The 24665-nt window shown below is 42.6% G+C and overlaps 1 protein-coding gene across 10 annotated transcripts in view; it reads right to left on the reverse strand.

Annotated features, from left to right (window-relative positions):
• LOC139557836 (polyhomeotic-like protein 2) overlaps nucleotides 1–24209 on the reverse strand; it is a 40125-nt gene extending 15916 nt beyond the window's left edge. The window contains exons 1-8 of one of the 10 annotated variants that reach the window (XM_071373112.1): nucleotides 10293–10505; nucleotides 8191–8253; nucleotides 4971–5211; nucleotides 3801–3959; nucleotides 3502–3588; nucleotides 3230–3397; nucleotides 1230–1382; nucleotides 684–966 (exon numbers count right to left, since the gene is read on the reverse strand). In XM_071373112.1, coding sequence (XP_071229213.1) covers nucleotides 684–966; nucleotides 1230–1382; nucleotides 3230–3397; nucleotides 3502–3588; nucleotides 3801–3959; nucleotides 4971–5211; nucleotides 8191–8201 — 1102 coding nt within the window. In that variant the 5' untranslated portion in view covers nucleotides 8202–8253; nucleotides 10293–10505. Of the gene's footprint in view, nucleotides 1–683; nucleotides 967–1229; nucleotides 1383–3229; nucleotides 3398–3501; nucleotides 3589–3800; nucleotides 3960–4970; nucleotides 5212–8190; nucleotides 8254–10292; nucleotides 10508–24059 lie in introns of those variants that run through there. The other 9 variants (XM_071373145.1, XM_071373137.1, XM_071373103.1 and 6 more) reach the window with 9 other exon arrangements.
• Between the last annotated feature and the right edge of the window lie 456 nt (nucleotides 24210–24665).

Genomic DNA, 24665 nt, shown 5'->3' on the forward strand with positions numbered 1-24665 from the left:
AAACAAAGCGAGACAAAGACACAGTTGTGCAGTCGCACGCTCAGCTAATCCATCCAGTCTGGCGTATGGCAAAACACACAAAGTTAACCCATGCAGTGCTTAGCACACGCACTCTCTCACACACATACACACAGTCAGAGTTAATCTGTTCAACTGCTGGCATATACACAGTCATTCTCTGTGACAAAACCACCCAGCTGCTGACTTTCAGCCACACAATAAGTGGTCTAAAAAGATGCATCTGTGGCACAGAGTAGGTGTTGGGCGGTATCCAGATTTTCATACCATTTCTGTACCATACTGGGGTATACGGTATTACCGGGAGTGCACACAAGGGGCATTATTTCTTTTTTTACGCACAAAACAACGCACAAGCAACAGGGAGCATGATCCAGGAGGGGATTGAATGTCTCTGCTGTAACCAATAAGCTTTATCTTGACATCTAGCCACTTAGCTAGCTTACTACAAACAGTCACAGGGGCAGTGTTTTCAGTATCACCATGGAGCTCAGCAAAATTATGCCTTCTCACAACAGCCAGTGGATTTACTGATGCTGGACAAAAAACGATATATCATTTCAGCAAACATGCCTAAATCTCCAAGCGGGGAATGGGTCAACTTCATGAAATAATATGAAAGCCAGTGTCTGTAGAAGCTAGCGAACGTTGGGGTTGATACATACCTGGAGTGCTGAGAGGCTGGCCACTCAAAGCCGTGACGCTGCGACTCATGTTTATAGCGCACACCTCCGTCACAATGCTGTCCCCCTTCTTGCTCCCATCTAAGGGGACGTCGGATGGGCTGCCCTTCCCCCCAGAGCCCCGGCTCCCCTGGCTGGGGTTTTTGATCAGGGGAGAGGGCTGGATGGCAACAGGGGTCTGCTTTAGGCTGAGGGCCTGGAGGTTGTGTGTTTGAAAGGAGGACATGGTCGCCCCCTGCTGGCTACGGATAGCCAGGTTCTGGACCTGAAAAGACACAGAGGTCAGGTGCTGGAGGCAATGACACATGGCCTGAGGCAAGAGAGGTGGGGTGCCCCACAGTCAAGGGTCTCCAGAATTAGTGAGAAATGCACTTTTTTAGACTAAATTAGTTATCACAGCATAACTGTAAACATAATGCATCTGCTATCCACCTGTATGAATGATGGTTCATTGTGCTGATATTATATGCCATCTAGTGCAGTTACTACAGCAACTCTGTGTGTATGGTTGAGATAATAATAGCGTACCTGTGAGGGGGCAGACTGTTGTCCAGAGGACTGCGTGGAGCTCTCAGACTGGACTGCAGTCACTGTGGCCGTAGGTGTGAAGATGAGCTGGGGGGACAAAGGAACAGCACGGCCTAGGCTCCTAGCTACTTGCACAAGGTTGCTTTGCTGTGCCTGAAAATCACACACCAACATACAGTACCAGTCAAAAGTTTGGACACACCTACTCATTCAAGAGATGTTCTTTACTTTTACTATTTTCTACACTGTAGAATAATAGTGAAGACATCAAAACTATGAAATAACACATATGGAATCATGTAGTAACCAAAAAAGTGTTAAACAAATTTGAGATTCTTCAAAGTAACCACCCTTTGCCTTGATGACGGCTTTGCACACTCTTGGCATTCTCTCAACCAGCTTCATGAGGTAGTCACCTGGAATGCATTTCAATTAACATGTGTGCCTTGTTAAAAGTTAAGTGTTGAATTTCTATCCTTCTTAATGCATTTGAGACAATCAGTTGTGTTGTGACAAGGTAGGGGTGGTATACAGAAGATAGCCCTATTTGGTAAAAGATGAAGTCCATATTATGGCAAGAACAGCTCAAATAAGAGAAGGGAAACGACAGTCTATCATTACTTTAAGACATGAAGGTCAGTCAATGCGGAACATTTCAAGAACCTTGAAAGTTTCTTCAAGTGCAGTCGCAAAAACCATCAAGCGCTATGATGAAACTGGCTCTTATGACAGGAAGACACAGAGTTACCTCTGCTGCAGAAGATAAGTTCATTAGAGTTAACTGCACCTCAGATTGCAGCCCAAATAAATGCATCACATAGTTCAAATAACAGACACATTCAACATCAACTGTTCAGGGGAGACTGCGTGAATCAGGCATTCATGGTCAAATTGCTGCAAAGAAACCACTACTAAAGGACACCAATAATAAGAGACTTGCTTGGGCCAAGAAACACATGCAATGAACATTAGACCAGTGGAAATCTGTCCTTTAGTATGATGAGTCCAAATTTTAGATTTTTGGTCCCAACAACCGTGTCTTTGTGAGAAGCAGACTAGGTGAACGGATGATGGTTCCCATCATGAAGAATGGAGGAGGAGGTGTGGTGGGGGTGCTTTGCTGGTGACACTGTCTGTGATTTATTTAGAATTAAGACACACTTAACCAGCATGGCTACCACAGCATTATGCAGCGATACACCATCCCATTTGGTTTGCGCTTAGTTGGACTATCATTTGTTTTTCACAGGACAATGACCCATAAAACACTTCCAGTCTGTGTAATGGCTATTTGACCAAGAAGGAGAGCGATGGAGCGCTGCATCAGATGACCTGGCCTCCACAATCACCCGACCTCAACCCAATTGAGATGGTTTGGGATGAGTTGGACCGCAGAGTGAAGGAAAAGCAGCCAACAACTGCACAGCATATGTGGGAACTCCTTCAAGACTGTTGGAAAAGCATTCCTCATGAAGCTGGTTGAGAGAATGCCAAGAGTGTGCAAAGATGTCATCAAGGCAAAGGGTGGCTACTTTGAAGAATCTCAAATCTATTTTGATTTGTTAATTTTGGGGGGTTATTACACAATTCCATAAGTGTTATTTCCTAGTTTTGATGTCTTCACTATTATTCTACAATGTAGAAAATAGTAAAAATAAAGAAAAACCTTTGAATGAGGAGGTGTCCAAACTTTTGACTGGTACTGTATGTGTAGACAATTCCTCCATGGGTTTGAGAACAGAAAAAGAATACTGTAAGCAGCTGATTTTTCTCTGTCGCTTTCTTTCACACTCACTCTCCCCATGCATCATGTGTCCAAAAATCTTTAAAAAATGTGAAGTAATCAGACTGAATTGATTCAGTTTGAGATGCAGGACAACCTTCCTACTACACTCCTTCCAACAGTGGTAGCACACACAAACACTTCCATCACACTAAGCCTCCAGACGTGTGGCTAAGACAGCTAGTGTGTGCCAGTGGGCATGCTCCTGGGGATTTACCATCTGGGCACGCAGGTACATATGAGCCTGACTGGCAGTGAGGGGGGTGGGGCTGGACGAGCTGCCCAGGAGCACGGCCTGCTGGGAGATGCTGCCGGCTGGGGCCGAGCTGACACTCTGGGTTCGGCTGATCATCTGGGTTGCAGCCGGGGACGTGGTCAGGTTAATCTGGGGACAGGACAGAGAAGACAGAAAGGATTACAGAACATCACCAACAACAAAAACATTACACATCTATGAACCCGGCCCCTAAGTTACTAGACATGACTCACTGCACTCACTGTGGCCTGGGATGATCCTGTTTGCTGGGATGAAGTGCCATTTTGGGTGGAGCTCTGCCTTCCTGCCGCAATACTGGCCTGTGGCATGACAGGTAAGAACAGTTAGGGGATCAACACTTACAGTATATTTCTCTTCATCTGAAGATAACTGTTAGATTTACTAACTAAACTTTCAGAACCCTAACCCCAGCACTGACCTTATCTCACGTCTTTGTTAAAATCCTAACACAGCTTGTTGGCGGCCTGTTTAATTCGCCAGTTTAACAGTCTCTTGTGTTTTCAGTGCTCACCTGCTGTACGGCGGCTAGGCTCTGGAGCTGTGCATTGCTCAGGTGCTGCTGCTGGAGTGCTGCTGTCTGCAGCATGAGGTGCTGCTGCTGCGCTGCATACATCTGCTGCAGGTACTGCGCAGCCGTGTTGGGCTGCCGGTGCAACGCCTGCTGGATCACCTTAAGTACACAGGGAGAAAGAGACAGGTAAGCGGTTGGGGTAACATTCTCAAAAACAGGCTCTAAAAAGGACTTACTGGGTTGGAGTAATGCTCTGAAAAAAATAAGTTCCAATTGCACTGTTTTTACTGAGCCATTGAAAAGCAGGTATGGGAGATTCCTACGGTATATTGGTCCCGTTGCAAAATGTGCTTCTCATGTAGGGAGAACAGGCTCACTTCTGCACCCCCTGCACATTGTAATGAACTTAATCGCATCCTATGCTCACCCCTATGGCCTTGAGCACATATTTTCTTCAATCTTCATGATATTTTTTTTTACTGACAGCCTCAGCATAGTTGCCAAAGCAACATGAGAGATGGATTGACCCAGAGCACATAGGTCAGAGAAGCTCTATTAGGCTAAGCTTCCAAGGGTGAAAAGAGGGCGGAGATTGTGATGGAACATCCATTCACTTCTCTCTTATTGAGCCCAAATGACAAGCCTTGCACTATGTTAAGTAGGCCGGTAGTGACAATGCTGCTAGTTCCCTACGGGCAGATGAGTGCATGCATTTGAAAGAAAGGATAGGAGAGACCTAAGATCTGTCTGTCACCCTTTAAGAGGAGGGTAAACTGAGAGCCTAATCCAAGCTGAGTTTCACATTGGTCAATGGGCAAATAGCAGAGGACAGAGCCTGGAACTTGGAACCATAGCAACCCTGATCTGCTGTCGTCAGTATTGATAGATTACATGATGCCAGTGTACTACATCAAATAACAATGCGAAAAAATTATCGAATTGCACCTTCGTCTAAATGTAATAAGTCTTGTTTATTATAAGCAGTGTAGTAAATTCCATAGTGAGCTAAGTGCAATACTGCCCGATATACGGTGCATACATGGTTTAACCAACAGATGGCAGTAGGGCAATGACAATTTCATTATTGCAGGGAACGCAAATGGAGAAAACGGTTTATGCAAAACACGTGTATGTGGGTGTGTGTCACACTGGACTGGCATGTTTTTTTACCCTGAAGTTTACCTGAACCGTCTGCCTGTCAGGAATCCCGCTGTACACAGAGATCTGAGGCACAGCCTGCCTTCCTGTGCTGTTGCTGCTGGTGGTAGTGCTGCTACTGGTCGTACTGGTGCTGGTGGCAGTGGCTCCAGTGCTGCTGGCACTAGAGGCTGGAGGCCCCTGCTCACTGTCCATGGTGCCCTCTCCTCGTTTGGCCCTTCCCCTGCTGCCCTTTGGACAAGCTCTCCTGAACCTAAAAGACAGGAAACAGGGACGTTAAAATGAAGCTATAGGCTCAGACATATTGGGCCATGTTCATGACAGTCACTGTGTAAGCCCACTCAGTATAACTTAATAAAGCATCCCTAAAGCCTATAAGCCTGTATAAGCATGACATGACGCTTCTAAGGCGATATACAATGTATCATAGTGTATACATACTTGTCTTATTTCAGTATGTGCTAAAATGAGACAGAATGAGTTATTTACAGGTGCAGGAATGCAGGATGTCCATATAACATTAGTGAATGACGAAAATACCAAACTATGTACACAAAACAAAAAGGAAATTGAGTTACAAATACGTTTTCGCTGAATAAACTTTAAGATCCCTAGACACCTAAATACAAATGCATAAGCGACATGACACATCTTACAATGACATTGTTCATTAGGAATATAGCCCCTCTTTGTTTCACAACCTCAGCAGACTGAAAACAATTAAATTGCCTATCCCTTCCCTGAACAATACCTCTTGGTCCAATAAAAGGGGTAAATTAAACTCAGACTTCAAAACAGGTTCAAGTACCTCAATTTTAATTATAAACATTAAATTGTAAACAGAAAATATCTCAATGTACAGCTAATATTTAGGCCTTCAGTATTCATATTTACCAATACACATTCAATAAACATAATTACCTGAATATGACCTGCCCATATTTTTATTTAGCTAGCTAATGTTCTTTATACTGTGTAACATCGTTATGTTAATGTCTAACATCGCTATGAAGGCCAAGCAGAATTTGATACAAAATGTCTAAAGGGAACGTATTATTAAAGACTTTTCATAAGTGGATCTGTTGTTGACCCACTTCTTCTCTGTTTACCTCATGTCAAAATAAAACAGACCCACAATAAACCAACAGACCCACGTTTGGAAAGTATTTTTATTAATACGTTCCTTTAGATATTTTGTCTCTAATTCCCCGGTTATAAGGACCAACCATCCAGACCACCGGCAGAGTTGAAATTGGCTTCCTGCCGTCTGTTAAGGTTTTTTTGCAACCCAATTCCCAACAACGCTAGTGTCAATATACCAGCGTTGCTAAAAGCATCTAGCAAGGGTGATATGCATACTTGGCCTTCATAGCGATTTTACACATTAACATGTTACACAGTATCAAGAACACTAGCTAGCTAAATAAAAAATTAGCAGGTCATATTCAGGCACTTATGTTTTGGTCCATGAATGGGGAATAGAGGAGAATGAGTGAGTTAGGAAACTAGATAACTAGCTCGCTGCAGTCCACATCGTCACAGGCCCCATCACACCCAGGCGTGATGCACCGATGCTATCTCTTGGACATCATCAGCACGCAAAAGGCCATTGTGAAAACAGGAAAGCTAGCTTCACGTCCACTGTGTCACAAATGTTGAATATAATTCCATTTGAACTTATTCCGCCAATTGTCCATGCAGTTGGTTCTTATATAGGGTGGAATTTGACAAAATATCCAAAGGAACATATAAATAAACATGAGTTTGCAGCAGGTGCATGGCATATCACCTCCTCGCTGCTTCAACACATGTCAAAATAAAAGTAATGCACGTGCTCCTTATGTGCGCAAGCAAGCGATAACTTGTGGCGGACTTTTATTTTGACAGAGGAAGAGTGCAGCAGACCCACGTTTGGAAAGTTAGTTTATTATTATGTTCCTTTGGATATTTTATCTCAAATTCCGACCTATATAAGAACCAAACCTATGGACAATAGGCAACTTAATTTGATTCAACATTCGTGACAGACAGGGGGACGTGTAGGTTTTCATCAATACAAATGTCCGTAACCATCACACCATGCGTGAGCTCTCTGGTGAATGAAGGCCGTTGTGTTTTCATATTGAAATTCATAACAGAGAAGAGGAACTGAGTTTCGGGGGCCTTTTAAAAATAAACTAACCCCACGCCATTCTCAGATTACCACAACAATAACCCACTTAATTCAACATCTAATGGTGAGCATTAAATCCAATTTGGTAGGGGCAGAAAAATGCAAGTTCTGAAAGATAATGAATTCCAGTGACATATTTAAGTGAAAGAAGGGTGTATCTAACCACAGCTGGACTGACAACATAAGGACTTAAATGACAGTTAAAGTACACCGATACTGTATCTACTCCAATCACTTTTTTTTTTTTTTTTTTTTTTTTTTAAACTTTTGGCTGCTGAACCCTTTCTGTCCTCAACATGTGAGAATGAACAGATTAGTAGTTGACTCTAGAGCATCCCAGTGACTGTCTGTCACCCTAGTGCTCTGCTGCCCCATTAGCAGAGGAAGTGAGGTTCAGTAGACTGGGCAGATGAGATGGATGGGCTGAGAGAGCAGAACAGCTGACGGGGTTAAGAAAGCTGGGAGGAAGGTGGACTGGGAAAGAGAGAACCTAGGGCAGAGATTGAGTTTTTGGAATGTATTGTGGATTTTGACTGTGTGAGTGGTTGGGGGAGGGTTGTGATGGAAATAATTAAGATCTTTAACAGCTATGCTGCAATTCCTAAGCTATTTTCTCTTCCCTCCTTTTAATTCTGCTTTCAGTGGATTCAGGCATAGCCATAGCATACAGTGCACTGTAGGTTAAGAAACATTGAGTGGTGACAAACCTCACCTTTTCCACCATAACGTCTGGTACTGTGTATTACAACCTCATGCACAACCAGACTAACTCCAACACACAGCATCATACAGTTACAGGTTATCCATGGCTATACAATACAACAGCATTATTCTGCCAAAAATTCCAATCATTGAGAGCATTATTTCACATCTGGATGTACCCCCTATAATTAAGCCTGCTCCAGAGAGAGAGTTATGCCTGACATCTAGTCTGGTTACACAGGGATTTTGGATCGAACAAAGCATAGTTCTCTTCATCATGGTGTAGGGAACAGCCTTGGTCTTATTGCCTTTTCTGGCAATCCTGCTGCCCCTGTCTCTCCAAGAGGAATCACTCACCCATCAGTCATGGAACCCTACTCCCCCACAACTGGCAGGCAGCAGGAATCCTGTACTGGGTCGCTGTTGGTGAGAGCACAGGGCTACACTAGGAGTGGGCTGTATCGCAAACCAAGTCTCTAGACACAGAGATGTAACAAATATGCTATTGGATTCATGGGCTTGCTCTTGTCATTCCAGACCAAAATAAGAGACAGTCTGGTGTCAATTTGCATTTTTCTCTACAGAGCTAAGAGTGCAGTAAGGGCAGTAGCCCCCATCACTTAACGAGGACCAGACGGTTTGTGTTGACACAAATATATATATATATATATATATATATATATATATATATATATATATATACACAGTGGGGAGAACAAGTATTTGATACACTGCCGATTTTGCAGGTTTTCCTACTTACAAAGCATGTAGAGGTCTGTAATTTTTATCATAGGTACACTTCAACTATGAGAGACGGAATCTAAAACAAAAATCCAGAAAATCACATTGTATGATTTTTAAGTAATTAATTTGCATTTTATTGCATGACATAAGTATTTGATACATCAGAAAAGCAGAACTTAATATTTGGTACAGAAACCTTTGTTTTTAATTACAGAGATCATACGTTTCCTGTAGTTCTTGACTAGGTTTGCACACACTGCAGCAGGGATTTTGGCCCACTCCTCCCTACAGATCTTCTCCAGATCCTTCAGGTTTCGGGGCTGTCGCTGGGCAATACGGACTTTCAGCTCCCTCCAAAGATGTTCTATTGGGTTCAGGTCTGGAGACTGGCTAGGCCACTCCAGGACCTTGAGATGCTTCTTACGGAGCCACTCCTTAGTTGCCATGGCTGTGTGCTTCGTGTCGTTGTCATGCTGGAAGACCCAGCCACGACCCATCTTCAATGCTCTTACTGAGGGAAGGAGGTTGTTGGCCAAGATCTCGCGATACATGGCCCCATCCATCCTCCCCTCAATACGGTGCAGTCGTCCTGTCCCCTTTGCAGAAAAGCATCCCCAAAGAATGATGTTTCCACCTCCATGCTTCACGGTTGGGATGGTGTTCTTGGGGTTGTACTCATACTTCTTCTTCCTCCAAACACGGCGAGTGGAGTTAGACCAAAAAGCTCTATTTTTGTCTCATCAGACCACATGACCTTCTCCCATTCCTCCTCTGGATCATCCAGATGGTCATTGGCAAACTTCAGACAGGCCTGGACATGCACTGGCTTAAGCAGGGGGACCTTGCGTGCGCTGCAGGATTTTAATCCATGACGGCGTAGTGTGTTACTAATGGTTTTCTTTGAGACTGTGGTCCCAGCTCTCTTCAGGTCATTGACCAGGTCCTGCCGTGTAGTTCTGGGCTGATCCCTCACCTTCCTCATGATCATTGATGCCCCACGAGGTGAAATCTTGCATGGAGCCCCAGACCGAGGGTGATTGACCGTCATCTTGAACTTCTTCCATTTTCTAATAATTGCGCCAACAGTTGTTTCCTTCTCACCAAGCTGCTTGCCTATTGTCCTGTAGCCCATCCCAGCCTTGTGCAGGTCTACAATTTTATCCCTGATGTCCTTACACAGCTCTCTGGTCTTGGCCATTGTGGAGAGGTTGGAGTCTGTTTGATTGAGTGTGTGGACAGGTGTCTTTTATACAGGTAACGAGTTCAAACAGGTGCAGTTAATACAGGTAATGAGTGGAGAACAAGAGGGCTTCTTAAAGAAAAACTAACAGGTCTGTGAGAGCCGGAATTCTTACTGGTTGGTAGGTGATCAAATACTTATGTCATGCAATAAAATGCAAATTAATTACTTAAAAATCATACAATGTGATTTTCTGGATTTTTGTTTTAGATTCCGTCTCTCACAGTTGAAGTGTACCTATGATAAAAATTACAGACCTCTACATGCTTTGTAAGTAGGAAAACCTGCAAAATCGGCAGTGTATCAAATACTTGTTCTCCCCACTGTATATATATACCACAAAATGCATTAGTCAAATTATCGGGATCAATATAGTAAAAGAACACAGCTAATGTACATCAATGGCTTTTAGAAAGGCTTTATGGGTATAATAGAACAAGGGGTGCTGCAGAGACAACGCCCCCAATGCTCCTACCTCCTCTGGGCCTCCCAGCGTGCTGCGGGAGTGTGATGCCCCATCCCCCGGGACCCTGGTCCTGTAGGATGCTGCTCCTCTTTGTCTGACTATGTCTGTGTGGTGGATTCAAACATTAGCCTCTCTCTCTCTCTCTCCCCTACTAACACTCTGCTCCCCATCCCAACATCAACACAGACACAGCCTGCCAACCAGGCCTCTGCCTTCCTCCTGATTATGAGGTATCCTAGCGACAGCCAACTGGGTGCCTATGGAATCCAGTGCAGTGCAGGATGCTGATTGGTCAGAAGGACACTCTCTAATGAAGATGATAATGATTTCACCCTCTACCCTCCCCCTGCCAGAATACTGAATATGGTAGCATGAAGCCTCTGCCATATAATAGCCAAACCATCACCAAAATCATATTGGATAAGCACAAAACTCAATCTGTAAATGTATAGAGCTATCTATTTATTTTACAGAAAATGTTATTCAATCTGTTATTATTGCATTAGGCTATAACATATCAGTCTATAAGCATACATTGTAGTCCACACATTAACATTCAGGATAGGGTCATATACAATGCCTTCGGAAAGTATTCAGACCCCTTGACTTTTTCCATATTTTGTTTCAGCCTTATTTTAAAATGTATCAAATATATTTTTTCTTCATAATTTACACATAACACCCCATAATGACAAAGAGAAAACAGGTTTATAAAACAGAAATACCTTTACATAACTATTCAGACCCTTTGCTATGAGACTCGAAATTGAGCTCAGGTGCATCCTGTTTCCATTGATCATCCTTGAGATGTTTCTACAACTTGATTGGACTCCACCTGTGGTAAATTCAATTGATTGGACTGGATTTAGAAAGGCACACACACCTGTCTATATAAGGTCACACAGTTGACAGTGCATGTCAGAGCAAAAACCAAGCCATGAGGTCGAAGGAATTGTCCGTAGAGCGCCGAGACAGGATTGTGTCAAGGCACAGATCTGGGGAAGGGTACCAAAAATATTTCTGCAGCATTGAAGGTCCCAAGAACTCAGTGGCCTCCATTCTTAAATTGAAGAAGTTTGGAACCACCAAGACTCTTCCTAGAGCTGGCCGCCCGGCCAAACTGAGCAACCGGGGATGGCCTTGGTCAGGGAGGTGAGCAAGAACCCGATAGTCACTGACAGAGCTCTAGAGTTCCTCTGTGGAGGAGAATCTTTCAGAAGGACAACCATCTCTGCAGCACTCCACCAATCAGGCCTTTATGGTAGAGTGCCCAGACGGAAGCCACTCCTCAAAAAAAGCCTGCTAGGAGTTTGTCTGAGTCTTTAGGTGCCTTTTGGCAATGAGAAAGAAGATTCTCTGGTCTAAAGAAACCATGATTGAACTCTTTGGCCTGAATGCCAAGTGTCACGTCTGGAGGAAACCTGGCACCATCCCTACGGTGAAGCATTGTGGTGGCAGCATCATGCTGTGTGGATGTTTTTCCACAAGCAGGGACAGAGACTAGTCAGCCAAAGATGAACAGAGCAAAGTACAGAGAGATCCTTGATGAAAACCTGCTCCAGAGTGCTCAGGACCTCAGACTAAGGTTCACCTTCACACAGTACAACGACCCGAAGCACACAGCTAAGACAACGAAGGAGTGTCTTCAGGACAAGTCTCTGAATGTCCTTGAGTGGCCTAGCCAGACACTGGATTGAACATCTCTGGAAAGACCTGAAAATAGCTGTGCAGCAACGCTCCCAATCCAAACTGACAGAGCTTGCGAGGATCTGCTGAGAGGAATTGTGAGAAACTCCCCAAATACAGGTGTGCCAAGCTTGTAGCGTCATACCCAAGAAGCCTCGAGGCTGTAATCTCTGCCAAAGAAGCTTCAACAAAGGGCTGAGTAAAGGGTCTGAATACTCATGTACAGTTGACATCAGACGTTTACATAGACCTTAGCCAAATACATTTAAACTGTTTTTCACAATTCTTGATCCAAGTAAAAATTCCCTGTCTTAGGTCAGTTAGGATCACCACTTTATTTTAAGAATGTGAAATGTCAGAATAATAGTAGAGAGAATTATTTATTTCAGATTGTCTTTCTTTCATCACATTCCCAGTGGGTCAGAAGTTTACATACACTCAATTAGTATTTGGTAGCAATACCTTTAAATTGTTTAACTTGGGTCAAACGTGTTGGGTAGCCTTCCACAAGCTTCCCACAATAAGTTGGGTGAATTTTGGCCGATTCCTCCTGACAGAGCTGGTGTAACTGAGTCAGGTTTGTAGGCCTCCTTGCTCGCACACAATTTTCAGTTCTGCCCACAAATGTTCTGTAGGATTGAGGTCATGGCTTTGTGATGGCCACTCCAATACCTTGACTTTGTTGTCCTTAAGCCATTTTGTAAACTTCCGACTTCAACTCTAAATGTGATATCTGTTTTCTAAAAACCTGTTTTTGCTTTGTCATTTTGGGGTATTCTGTGTAGATTGAGAATTTAATACATTTTAGAATAAGGCTGTAACGTAACAAAATTTGGAAAAGTCAAGGGGTCTGAATACTTCCGAATGCACTGTATGCTAGCTGTAGGAATCCTTTAGGAAATAAGCTAATAGGAACTGGAAAAAAACTAGGTGATATTATTGGGTATTATGTCAGTCTGATTTATTGAGTACATTTCTCAAATTAATTAATTATCTCAATTACAATAACAACCACAATTATATATAGAGTTGTTTCATTATGATGCAAGTAAATGGAAACAATTATTGGATAGGCCTATAGCCTAGTCCTAAAAACTAAATTCCCCCAACAAGAGCAAAATTAGATGCAGTGGAATTCAAACTAGACTTGGGCAGTATGCTGGGGTATTTGGAAATATCCACGGAATGTTTTTTCAATACCGTTAAAACTATTTACCCGAAGTTTTTCAATAAATTGTATTATTTGTAGCTACTTAAGTGAATACCTGGCGTCAACTTGTGCAATACGTAAGAGATAAATCAGATTGCGTTCTACATTTCACCTGTCACATTATTTTACATTATGAAGATTACTGTAGTTCCCCAGAACAGTTGAGCCAGTCACGTATTTGTTTGTAAATAGCACAACGGGAGAAAGCAGGACCAGGTCAGTCCAGCTGTGTATTGACAGGGGTTGCATTTCATATCAAAAGTCAGTGTTTTTTTGATTCAATAGAGTGATCAGGGACGTGCAACTAGGGCTGACCCCAATTTGTCGACAGGTCGATTGTTTGGTCGACCAAGATTTTTTGTTGTTGTGGAGCAGTAGCAAATAAATAAATAAACTCAGCAAAAAAAGAAACGTCCCCTTTTCTGGACCCTGTCTTTCAAAGATAATTCGTAAAAATCCAAATAACTTCACAGATCTTCATTGTAAAGGGTTTAAACACTGTTTCCCATGCTTGTTCAATGAACCATAAACAATTAATGAACATGCACAGTCGTTAAGACACCAACAGCTTACAGACGGTAGGCAATTAAGGTCACAGGTATGAAAACTTAGTACATTAAAAAGGCCTTTCTACTGATTCAAAAAAACACCAAAAGAAAGATGCCCAGGGTCCTTGTCTTCTGAGTGAATGTGCCTTAGGCATGCTGCAAGGAGGCATGAGGGCTGCAGATGTTGCCAGGGCAATAAATTGCAATGTCCGTACTGTGAGACGCCTAAGACAGTGCTCGGGGAGAAAGGACGGACAGTTGATCGTCCTCACAGTGGCAGACCACGTGTAACAACACCTGCACAGGATCGGTACATCCGAACATCACACCTGCGGGACAGGTACAGGATGGCAACAACAACTGCCCAAGTTACACCAGGAACGCACAATCCCTCACAGCTCACACTGTCCGCAATATGCTGAGAGAGGCTGGACTGAGGGCTCTTATGCCTGTTGTAAGGTAGGTCCTCACCAGACATCACCGGCAACGTGGCCTATGGGCACAAACACACCGTCACTGGACCAGACAGGACTGGCAAAAAGTGCTGTTCACTGACGAGTCACGGTTTTGTCTCACCAGGGGTGATGGTCGGATTCGCGTTTATCGTCGAAGGAATGAGCGTTACACCGAGGCCTGTACTCTGGAGCGGGATCGATTTGGAGGCGGGGGTCCGTCATGGTCTGGGGCGGTGTGTCACAGCATCATTGGACTGAGCTTGTTGTCATTGCAGGCAATCTCAACGCTGTGCGTTACAGGGAAGACATCCTCCTCCCTCATGTGGTACCCTTCCTGCAGGCTCATCCTGACATGACCCTCCAGCATGACAACGCCACCAGCCATACTGCTCGTTCTGTGCGTGATTTCCTGCAAGACAGGAATGTCAGTGTTCTGCCATGGCCAGCAAAGAACCCGGATCTCAATCCCATTGAGCATGTCTGGGACCTGTTGGATCGGAGGGTGAGGGCTAGGGCTATTCCCCCCCAGAAATGTCCGGGAACTTGCAGGTGCCTTGGTGGAAGAGTGGGGTAACATCTCACAGCAAGAACTGGCAAATATGGTGCAGTCCATGAGGAGGAGATGCACTGCAGTACTTAATGCAGCTGGTGGCCACACCAGATACTGACTGTTACTTTTGATTTTGACCCCCTCTTTGTTCAGGGACACACTATTCAATTTCTGTTAGTCACATGGCTGTGGAACTTGTTCAATTAATGTCTCAGTTGTTGAATCTTGTTATGTTCATACAAATATTTACACATGTTAACTTTGCTGAAAATAAACGCAATTGACAGTGAGAGGACGTTTCTTTTTTGCTGAGTTTATATTTTTATGGCACATGAGACACCTGTCTGAGTCGAGCCAATCTCAGTGAAATAATCCTTTCGTAGATTCTGCCATTACTCAGATTTTTCCGGTAATAAACTACACGAGGAGTCGGCAACCTTTCTCATGTGGAATGCTAATTTATCTGATAATTTGGCATTTGGAAATTGCTCCCAAGGATGAACCAGACTTGTGGAGGTCTACAATTTCTTGGCTGATTTCTTTTGATATTCTCATGATGTCAAAGAGGCACTGAGTTTAAAGGTAGGCCTTGAAATAAATCCACAGGTACACCTCCAATTGACTCAAATTATGTCAATTAGCCTATCAGAAGATTCTAAAGCCATGACATAATTTTCTGGAATTTTCCAAGCTGTTTAAAAGGCACAGTCAACTTAGTGTATGTAAACTTCTGACCCACTGGAATTGTGATACAGTGAATTATAAGTGAAATAATCTGTCTAAACAATTGTTAGAAAAATTACTTGTGTCATGCACAAAGTAGATGTCCTAACCGACTTGCCAAATCTATAGTTTGTTAACAAGAAATTTGTGGAGTGGTTGAAAAACAAGTTTTAATGACTACAACCTAAGTGTATGTAAACTTCCGATTTCAACTGTATGTTGAAAACATTTTTGGGAGATGCGATGGATCATTGGGGATCATTCAATATTCCCTTTCTTTTGATGTTCAGTGAAATCATCCCATGTGAAGAGTCAACTCATTTAATTAAAGTAAAATTCGTAACTAAATTATTTTATTTTTTTTCTATTGGAAGGATTTAATCATTTGTAATTATGTCTACTTATGATAAGGTAAAATGTTTATGTTTCTGTCTCCATATAAAATGTTAAACATATCCAATGCAAAAAACATTACATTTAAATGGTATTAATATTAATTTGCATATATTTCCATTAATTCACATATATTCCTGTTAATTCCCATATATTCCCGTTAATTCCCACGGAAAGTTTCCACCTCTGAATATTCCCCAAAATGTGCAACCCTAGTAATGACGCCGCATAACATTTAGAGCTACACGTGCAACAAAGCATTCCTAACCTAACCCACCATGTCTGCAACAAGTCGAGCAGTCATTTGAAAGAGTAAGAAAATTTCAGCGAGACAACTCCAAGGCGAAAATACATTAACGGCAAGATAATGGAATTCTTTGCCCTTGACAATCAACTGTTCTCTGTCGTGGGTGATGTTAGCTTTCACCGACTGGTTGAGCACCGGTACACACTACTAAGTGCGCAATTTTTCAGATGTTGCCCTACCAGAGTTACACAGTAATAGCGTCACTGCTATTAGCGTCACGACTGACATTTGGACCAGCGATATCAGCCCCATGAGCATGCCGAGTCTGACAACACAGTGGGTTGTTGAGGATTTCGTACTGAGGAAAGTCGTATTGCATGTTCAAGAATATGCTGGTTGTCATACCGCTGCTGCCATTTTAATGGCATTTGAGAACATGTTTGAAACTTGGAAACATGAACACACTAGCTAGCTCCAGTCGAACAACTGACTCGAGAAATAATCTCATCAACTGCGCCTGCAGCAGACGTGCTATCCTCTGTCATGGCATTGAAACGCCTGCTCAACAAAACTGCAGACACAAGCTGTGAACAAGCGATTCGGTGGCATTCTCTCTTTACTGTGTCGTCACCATGCTCAATGCTATGTACAAGGACCGCTACTTCGATGCAGACAAAAAACAGGGTTTACGTGAAGGAACTGTAGTGACGCCTTTTGCACTGAGATGCAGTGCCTTAGACCGCTGCGTCCCCGTGTGCATGTTAACTATTTAACTGTACTAGAATGCTTAAAAGGCTGCACATTTTATTTTATTATCGGTTATCAGTATTGTTGTTGTTTTTTCCGGCAAGGAAAATATCGGTATTGGCCAAAAATGTAATATCGGTGCATCACTACTTGCTAGTTAAGTAAGTGGCTGAATTAATAAGGTGACGGGGCATCATATTGTGTTATCTTTCTGCCGTGTTTGAGAAGTCAAAGCCATTTGGATGAGTTATCTGTAAAGCTGCCACTGCTATCTTTTTCCTTTAATTTTTTCTCCTCTCCGTTTTCGGCACGTCTGCTCCTCCCCCATCTTCTCCAAGCAGAGCAGGCAGGCCCGTTGCCATAGCGACTCCAGACTCATTAGGGCTGTCCCTGACAAAAATTTGGTCGATTAGTCCACATTTTTAAACGTGTATTTCTCCACATAGACACACCCTATGTGTTTTAATAAAAGCCACTATATGCATTGAGCTTGTCTGATGCATTAAGCTTACAGGTTTGATGAAATAAGACAAACGCCTCAAGAGGGTGCCAGAGATCTAGATAACCAGAAGAAAATAAAAACTTAACCTTTCTCAAATTCTGAAGTTTCCGATAATACGCGACACGAGGAGTCGGCAACCTTTCTCATGTTGAATGCCAATTTATCTTACCATTTTTACCAATCTGCAAACCAGTTACGGTTTTCATATGCACATTTTCATTCAACAGTTTCATTGAATTTATAATAACATCTTCATATCTCAAAATCATTGTCATGTAGTTAAATCAAAATTCTATCCAAATATAAATTAAAATAATTAACCTAAAAAATTACTTCTATTGCCACTGCCAAGGCTGTAAAAATAGCCTACATAATTCCAACAAATAAAAACATTGCAGCCTGCAGGTAGAAAATATCTTGATGACTGGAACGAATTGCAAAAATCACTGAAGCTGGAGAATCATATCTCCCTCACTAACTTTTAAGCATCAGCTGTCAGAGCAGCTTACCGATCATTGAATCTGTAAATAGCCCACCCAACTACCTCATCCCCATATTGTTATTTATTTTTTGCTCCTTTGCATCCCAGTATCTCTACTTGCACATTCATCTTCTGCACATCTATCACTCCAGTGTTTAATTGCTAAATTGTAATTATTTCGCCACAATGGCCTATTTATTGCCTTACCTCCCTAATCTTACTACATTTGCACACACTGTATATTGATTTTTCTATTGTGTTATTGTCTGTACGTTTCTTTATTCCATGTGTAACTCTGTGTTGTTTGTGTCGCACTGCTTTGATTTATCATGGCCAGGTCGCAGTTGTAAATGAGAACTTGTTGTCAACTGGCCTACCTGGTTAAATAAAAGGTGAAATAAATGTTTTTAAAAATCCAGATTTTCATACAGTCTTACTGTTTCTGTACCATACCGGCTATACGGTATAATCAGAAGTGCACACAAGGGGCGCTATATTTGACAGGGATCTATGATCCAGGAGGGGATTGAATGTCTCTGCTGTAACCAAGGAGCTTGAGCTTGACATCTAGCCACTTAGCTAGCATGTTAGCAAACCAAATGCATTGCTGGAGCCCTGAGCTGGATATCATTTATTTGACGCATCTTAGATTTCTACTTATAGTTAGTTATAAGCAGTGGCGTAGCACGCACCCCCACAATGTAGGGATGCCCTCAACCCCCCCCCCCCCAAAAAAAATGGTATATCCCCCATGCCTAGTAACAAGAGAGAAAGTCTCCCTTGATCCAGAGGCCGGATCGACCTGGGGTGTAATTGAGCTGTCTGACTCGGATGGACTTTTATTACACAGCTGAGTAGGCCATTACAAAGAGAGTCTGGCCCCCTTCCAGGTGTGTGTGTCTACGACTTGTGGCAGTGTGTGCCTTCGTAAGTGTGGATGCGTGTGTGTGTGTATTGACAATTAGCCACACGTGGCCCATTCACTAAGGATGTGTGGCAGTAAGGCTGCACAAATAATCAAATTTAGATAGAAAATTCAATATCCATATTGCAAGAGGCTGTGAATCTGCAAGATTTTGAAACGCCACTCTGCCGCATGTAATGTCCGTTTTAATAGTTTACTCCATTTGCTACTTGAGTCATCTCTCCCCCGCTTCCCACACACACCAGGCCCCGCCCCTGTCAATCAAGGAGTGCAGTTGCTCGAACACCACTACTTGCCGTTCACTGTGCATGGTGATTAATTTTATCTCTATTTGTGCTTTTTGTGACTCCTCTCTTTGGCTGGAAAAATGGCAAAATTTTTTCTGTGAGTTGGTGGTGACCTAACATAATCGTTTGTGGTGAAAAGCCTATTTGAAATCGGATACTTTGGTGGGATTAACAACAAGATTACCTTTAAAATGGTATAAAATACATGTATGTTGAGGAATTTTAATTATGAGATTTCTGTTTGAATTTGGCGCCCTGCACTTTCACTGGCTGTTGTCATATCATCCCGTTAACGGGATTGCAGCCATAAGAAGTTAAACAACACATCGGGCCGATACCGATGTTGGCATTTATAGCTAATATTGTCCAATTCCGATATGTTCACCTACAGTGGGGCAAAAAAGTATTTAGTCAGCCACCAATTGTGCAAGTTCTCCCACTTAAAAAGATGAGAGAGGCCTGTAATTTTCCATCATAGGTACACTTCAACTATGACAGACAAAATGAGAAAAAAAACATCCAGAAAATCACATTGTAGGATTTTTAATGAATTTATTTGCAAATTATGGTGGAAAATAAGTATTTGGTCACCTACAAACAAGCAAGATTTCTGGCTCTCACAGACCTGTAACTTCTTCTTTAAGAGGCTCCTCTGTCCTCCACTCATTACCTGTATTAATGGCACCTGTTTGAACTTGTTATCAGTATAAAAGACACCTGTCCACAACCTCAAACAGTCACACTCCAAACTCCACTATGGCCAAGACCAAAGAGCTGTCAAAGGACACCAGAAACAAAATTGTAGACCTGCACCAGGCTGGGAAGACTGAATCTGCAATAGGTAAGCAGCTTGGTTTGAAGAAATCAACTGTGGGAGCAATTATTAGGAAATGGAAGACATACAAGACCACTGATAATCTCCCTCGATCTGGGGCTCCACGCAAGATCTCACCCCGTGGGGTCAAAATGATCACAAGAACGGTGAGCAAAAATCCCAGAACCACACGGGGGGGACCTAGTGAATGACCTGCAGAGAGCTGGGACCAAAGTAACAAAGCCTACCATCAGTAACACACTACGCCGCCAGGGACTCAAATCCTGCAGTGCCAGACGTGTCCCCCTGCTTAAGCCAGTACATGTCCAGGCCTGTCTGAAGTTTGCTAGAGAGCATTTGGATGATCCAGAAGAAGATTGGGAGAATGTCATATGGTCAGATGAAACCAAAATATAACTTTTTGGTAAAAACTCAACTCGTCGTGTTTGGAGGACAAAGAATGCTGAGTTGCATCCAAAGAACACCATACCTACTGTGAAGCATGGGGGTGGAAACATCATGCTTTGGGGCTGTTTTTCTGCAAAGGGACCAGGACGACTGATCCGTGTAAAGGAAAGAATGAATGGGGCCATGTATCGTGAGATTTTGAGTGAAAACCTCCTTTCATCAGCAAGGGCATTGAAGATGAAATGTGGCTGGGTCTTTCAGCATGACAATGATCCCAAACACACCGCCCGGGCAACGAAGGAGTGGCTTCGTAAGAAGCATTTCAAGGTCCTGGAGTGGCCTAGCCAGTCTCCAGATCTCAACCCCATAGAAAATCTTTGGAGGGAGTTGAAAGTCCGTGTTGCCCAGCAACAGACCCAAAACATCACTGCTCTAGAGGAGATCTGCATGGAGGAATGGGCCAAAATAACAGCAACAGTGTGTGAAAACCTTGTGAAGACTTAAGGAAACGTTTGACCTCTGTCATTGCCAACAAAGGGTATATAACAAAGTATTGACCAAATTATTATTTTCCACCATAATTTGCAAATAAATTCATTAAAAATCCTACAATGTTTTTTTGGCCCACAGTATATATATATATATATATATATATATATATATATATATCGTGCGTCCCTAGTATTTTTATCACTATTAGATTTTTGGGCCCATACTGTTCCGCCTTATGTGGCAGCATGCTACAACAACAAAACAAAAAAAATCACCCACACCAGATGTAGCCCAGAGGACCTGCCTGCTCTTTCTCTGCTTTTCTCTACATCTTCAATTAGAACGATACTACAGCCAGCTGTTAGGTGCTAAAACCCTACTGACTCCCCCAGTAAACCTCAATAACAAAACCACATAACTAATCTCATACTGAACATTCCTCACTTACTACAGTCTATAAATACCTCTATCAAACAGCACCCCCGAAGCCACAGATTATCAGCATGGTTCAAACCAGACACTATTCTATGATTCAATCTCATAGGAATCGTTCCCCTATGTGGGACTAAACAACAAAGGGAAAAATAGGTCAGGCATGAGCAATGGTAGTGACTAGTGAGCACAGAGGTTTGAAAGCACTGGGCTCATCAGAAGACATTTAGCAAGACTCTGCCAGCTGTGGGCCAGCCTGTCCCTGGTTGGACATAACAGAGCATGACAAAACCACCCTGCGGATGGTGGTTGACTTGCTTTCTTAGCAGTCAAATACTGTACCTTCGATGCAGATGGGTGACTGGCCTGCTATGCCCTTGTTTTTTGTCATGATAGTCAGGGTCTCCCAAGGTCTCCCAAAACCCTTGGCTGGATGTTCTGCTCCCTCTGATATCATTATCAATGTTTTCTTGAGAAATGCTTGCTTTGGAACACAATGTGCTGTGTGATACCTCAGTGTCATAATGGGTAGTTTGGGTCCTGGATGCCAATTGGCTGCAACAGCATTTCAGCCATGTATATTAGACACAAAAATACTTGTTTACTGTTCTATTTATGTTGGCAACCAGTTTACAATAGCAAAAAGACACTTCGGTGGGTTGTGGTATATGGCCAATGTCATTTTTTATGTATTTTTTTGCTTATTGGTGCAATATGCAGAAATCGCTGCACCATTTCCTGGTTGCTAAAAATCTAAATAGTTAGCCTAATTTAAGTTTGTGACAAAACAAGCAATGCATAGTGTATAGATTCATTGTACCATCTAAACTGCTGTGAAATATATTTTCAATAACCCCAAATATTGTGTTTCCAGGTGGTGTACAAAACTGAAAGTTAAAAGACAAAAAAAACGTCAGAACGGGAATCATAGAAAGTATATACAGAATATATTTACCGTTTCTTAGACTAGCTGTCAATGAGAATTACAGATCTATAACTAACATTTCTATGTGAATTTGGTTGGGTTGCCCCAAAAGTTACATATTGCATCTTTAAAACATTTTTAGATTGTAATGAAAAGCACCATAGAAAAAGTATAAATTATTATTAATATACCACACCCCATCCCCACTGGGCACAGATGTCAATTCAACGTCTATTCAACATTGGTTCAACGTAATTTCATTGAAATTACGTGGAAACAATGTTGATTCAACCAATGTGTGCCAAGTGGGTCAGGCCTTATTGCTTAAATACACACCTACTCTGGCATTATTGCTTGAATAAAGTTAGCCTACCCTTAGACATGAGCTGTCTCACTGCTTACTCTGAACTATGTCTAGTTTCAGTCAATAAAATGAAAACAGCAACTCATGCTGTTTAGTCGTGGATGAGAAAATATGACTTTGCAGTTACAAGTCAGCAGACACTCCTAGAGCAAACTAAAGCCAAGCGTCCATCCACCCTAATCATCCTCAGAGAAGCCCAGACTACCACAAGGGTGACACGGTCTTCAATTAGCCCTCTTTCCCTGGGATGCAGTGGAGGCCCAGAGTTAACTGATATCCCCCTGGTAGAAGAGAAGAGGCCTGGGCTGGTGGGCTCATGCAGCTGAAGTCTGCAGACACCAATCCCCCTGTGACCAGGAGGTCTCCCTGTGGGGGGTGATCTCTGCAGAGGTAAAGGATTAGCTCTCCATGAGGAAGTAAATTAATAAAAACGTTGATGCATCATGGGTGGGGCAGGGGCAAGACTAGCGGTAAGGGCAGTTCCCCCATCTTGCTTATTTACAGAGTAGACTATGAACCATAAAAAGAATGCCACTTTATCTTCGAAGTATTGAATACAATGGAATGAGTGCCTTGGCCAGCAGCAAGTTGTCATATATTCGGAAATCTAAATATCCGATTAGGTTGGGTCAAATGAGTGAGTTAAGAACTTACAACCCCCCCCACACACACAGGGGATGACTGTAAATTGTGCATGTTCAAATAGTAGCCTACACACTACTCCAAATTATTCTCCCAGAGCACTGTGACCTGGCATCCAAGGGAAGATACTATGTCTATCCCATAATACTTTCCTGTCATACTGAGCACTAAATGGGAGTCCCAGTACAATTAACCTCAAAAGCCTTGAGGAAATTACAGGAGCCTCACTGTAATAGTAGTAACCTATTTTTTTATTATCCAGTTTGACAGCTTACATAGTGACGATTGGTAGGTATGTAATATGCATGTAATATACCCAGGCACACATTGAACAGAGGTGTGGGGTACTCATGTAGCCTATATTTATATATTTGTGTAATTTGGGTCACAGAGAGCCAAGGGCACTACAACTAGCCCGTTACTACAATGAGCGTTCAGCCATAACGTTAACGTTACTGCACTTGTCAAAATAAGTAACCCCCTCCTCCCCCACGCCCTAGGGGTCGTTACCCAAGGGACACAGTCTCAAAAGGCACCAACCTACCCCCTCCAAAAATGTCCAGGGAAGGTAGAGCTGGGTGTTCGAGAATGTACAACCCATGCAAAGGCACATGCAGACAGCGAACACCAACTAACGTTAGTTGATGCGAGCACTTCTGTTTTTAAATAGACAAAATAGTTCCGTTTATGCCTGCTCATTGGTGTGTTCCTGTGTAATGCACAAATGCAATGAAGTTCCTATAGTTTAGCTAGCTAACTGCTAACGTCAGCCATCCAGCTCTGTCAGGGCTCTGCCAGTCAGACACGGGTTGTCTGCTCAATAAAGGTCCCTCCCGGCTAGCATGTACACGCTCAAACAAACACGGTCATTAACCGCAGAAGTACAACTAGAGGACCGAGGCCGATAACGAACTTTCATAACAAAATAAAATGTTGTTGCCATACCTTCCACAAATGCCTTGTATTTCCCTGCTTGGAAATACTCTCGTGTTCCTTTCCTGTTATTCTACACCATTTCTGAATCTTGTTTTTTTTTCTGATACAGTCGGAATAAACCAGCACAAGTGTAGGAGCAGGGGTGGGAGGAAAAAATCGATGAATTAGCGTTCCAGAATATAACATGTGACATGCATTCACCCAATGGGCAGAACGTTCAGACTACATGGTCGTCACTAGTTACCACGGTCACAAAGTAATAAATCCCGCCTATTTCTACAATTTATCTTCTTAAAATCTGATTGTAAACTTAACCTTAACATTAACCCTAACCTTAACGACATGGATAACCTTCTCCCTAACCCTAACCTTAAATTAAGACCGAAAAGCAAATTTGTACGAATTTTTACTTAGTGGCTGTGCTATCTAGTGGTTACCGTACTACTGACTGTCATGGTCTCCATAGCAACACAGAGGGATTTAACCCTTGCCGGGATTTTATTGGCTCATGCCCTTAAATTGTTACGTAGACAGCGCAGTGTTTGAAAATAACGTGTGAGCAAAAAGAGAGAGCGAGCGAAATAGAAAAGAGTTAATGTTGCATTGTGAAATATC

The sequence above is a fragment of the Salvelinus alpinus genome, chromosome 2, assembly GCF_045679555.1.
Source record: "Salvelinus alpinus chromosome 2, SLU_Salpinus.1, whole genome shotgun sequence".
In the NCBI taxonomy this organism is placed as follows: Eukaryota; Metazoa; Chordata; class Actinopteri; order Salmoniformes; family Salmonidae; genus Salvelinus; species Salvelinus alpinus.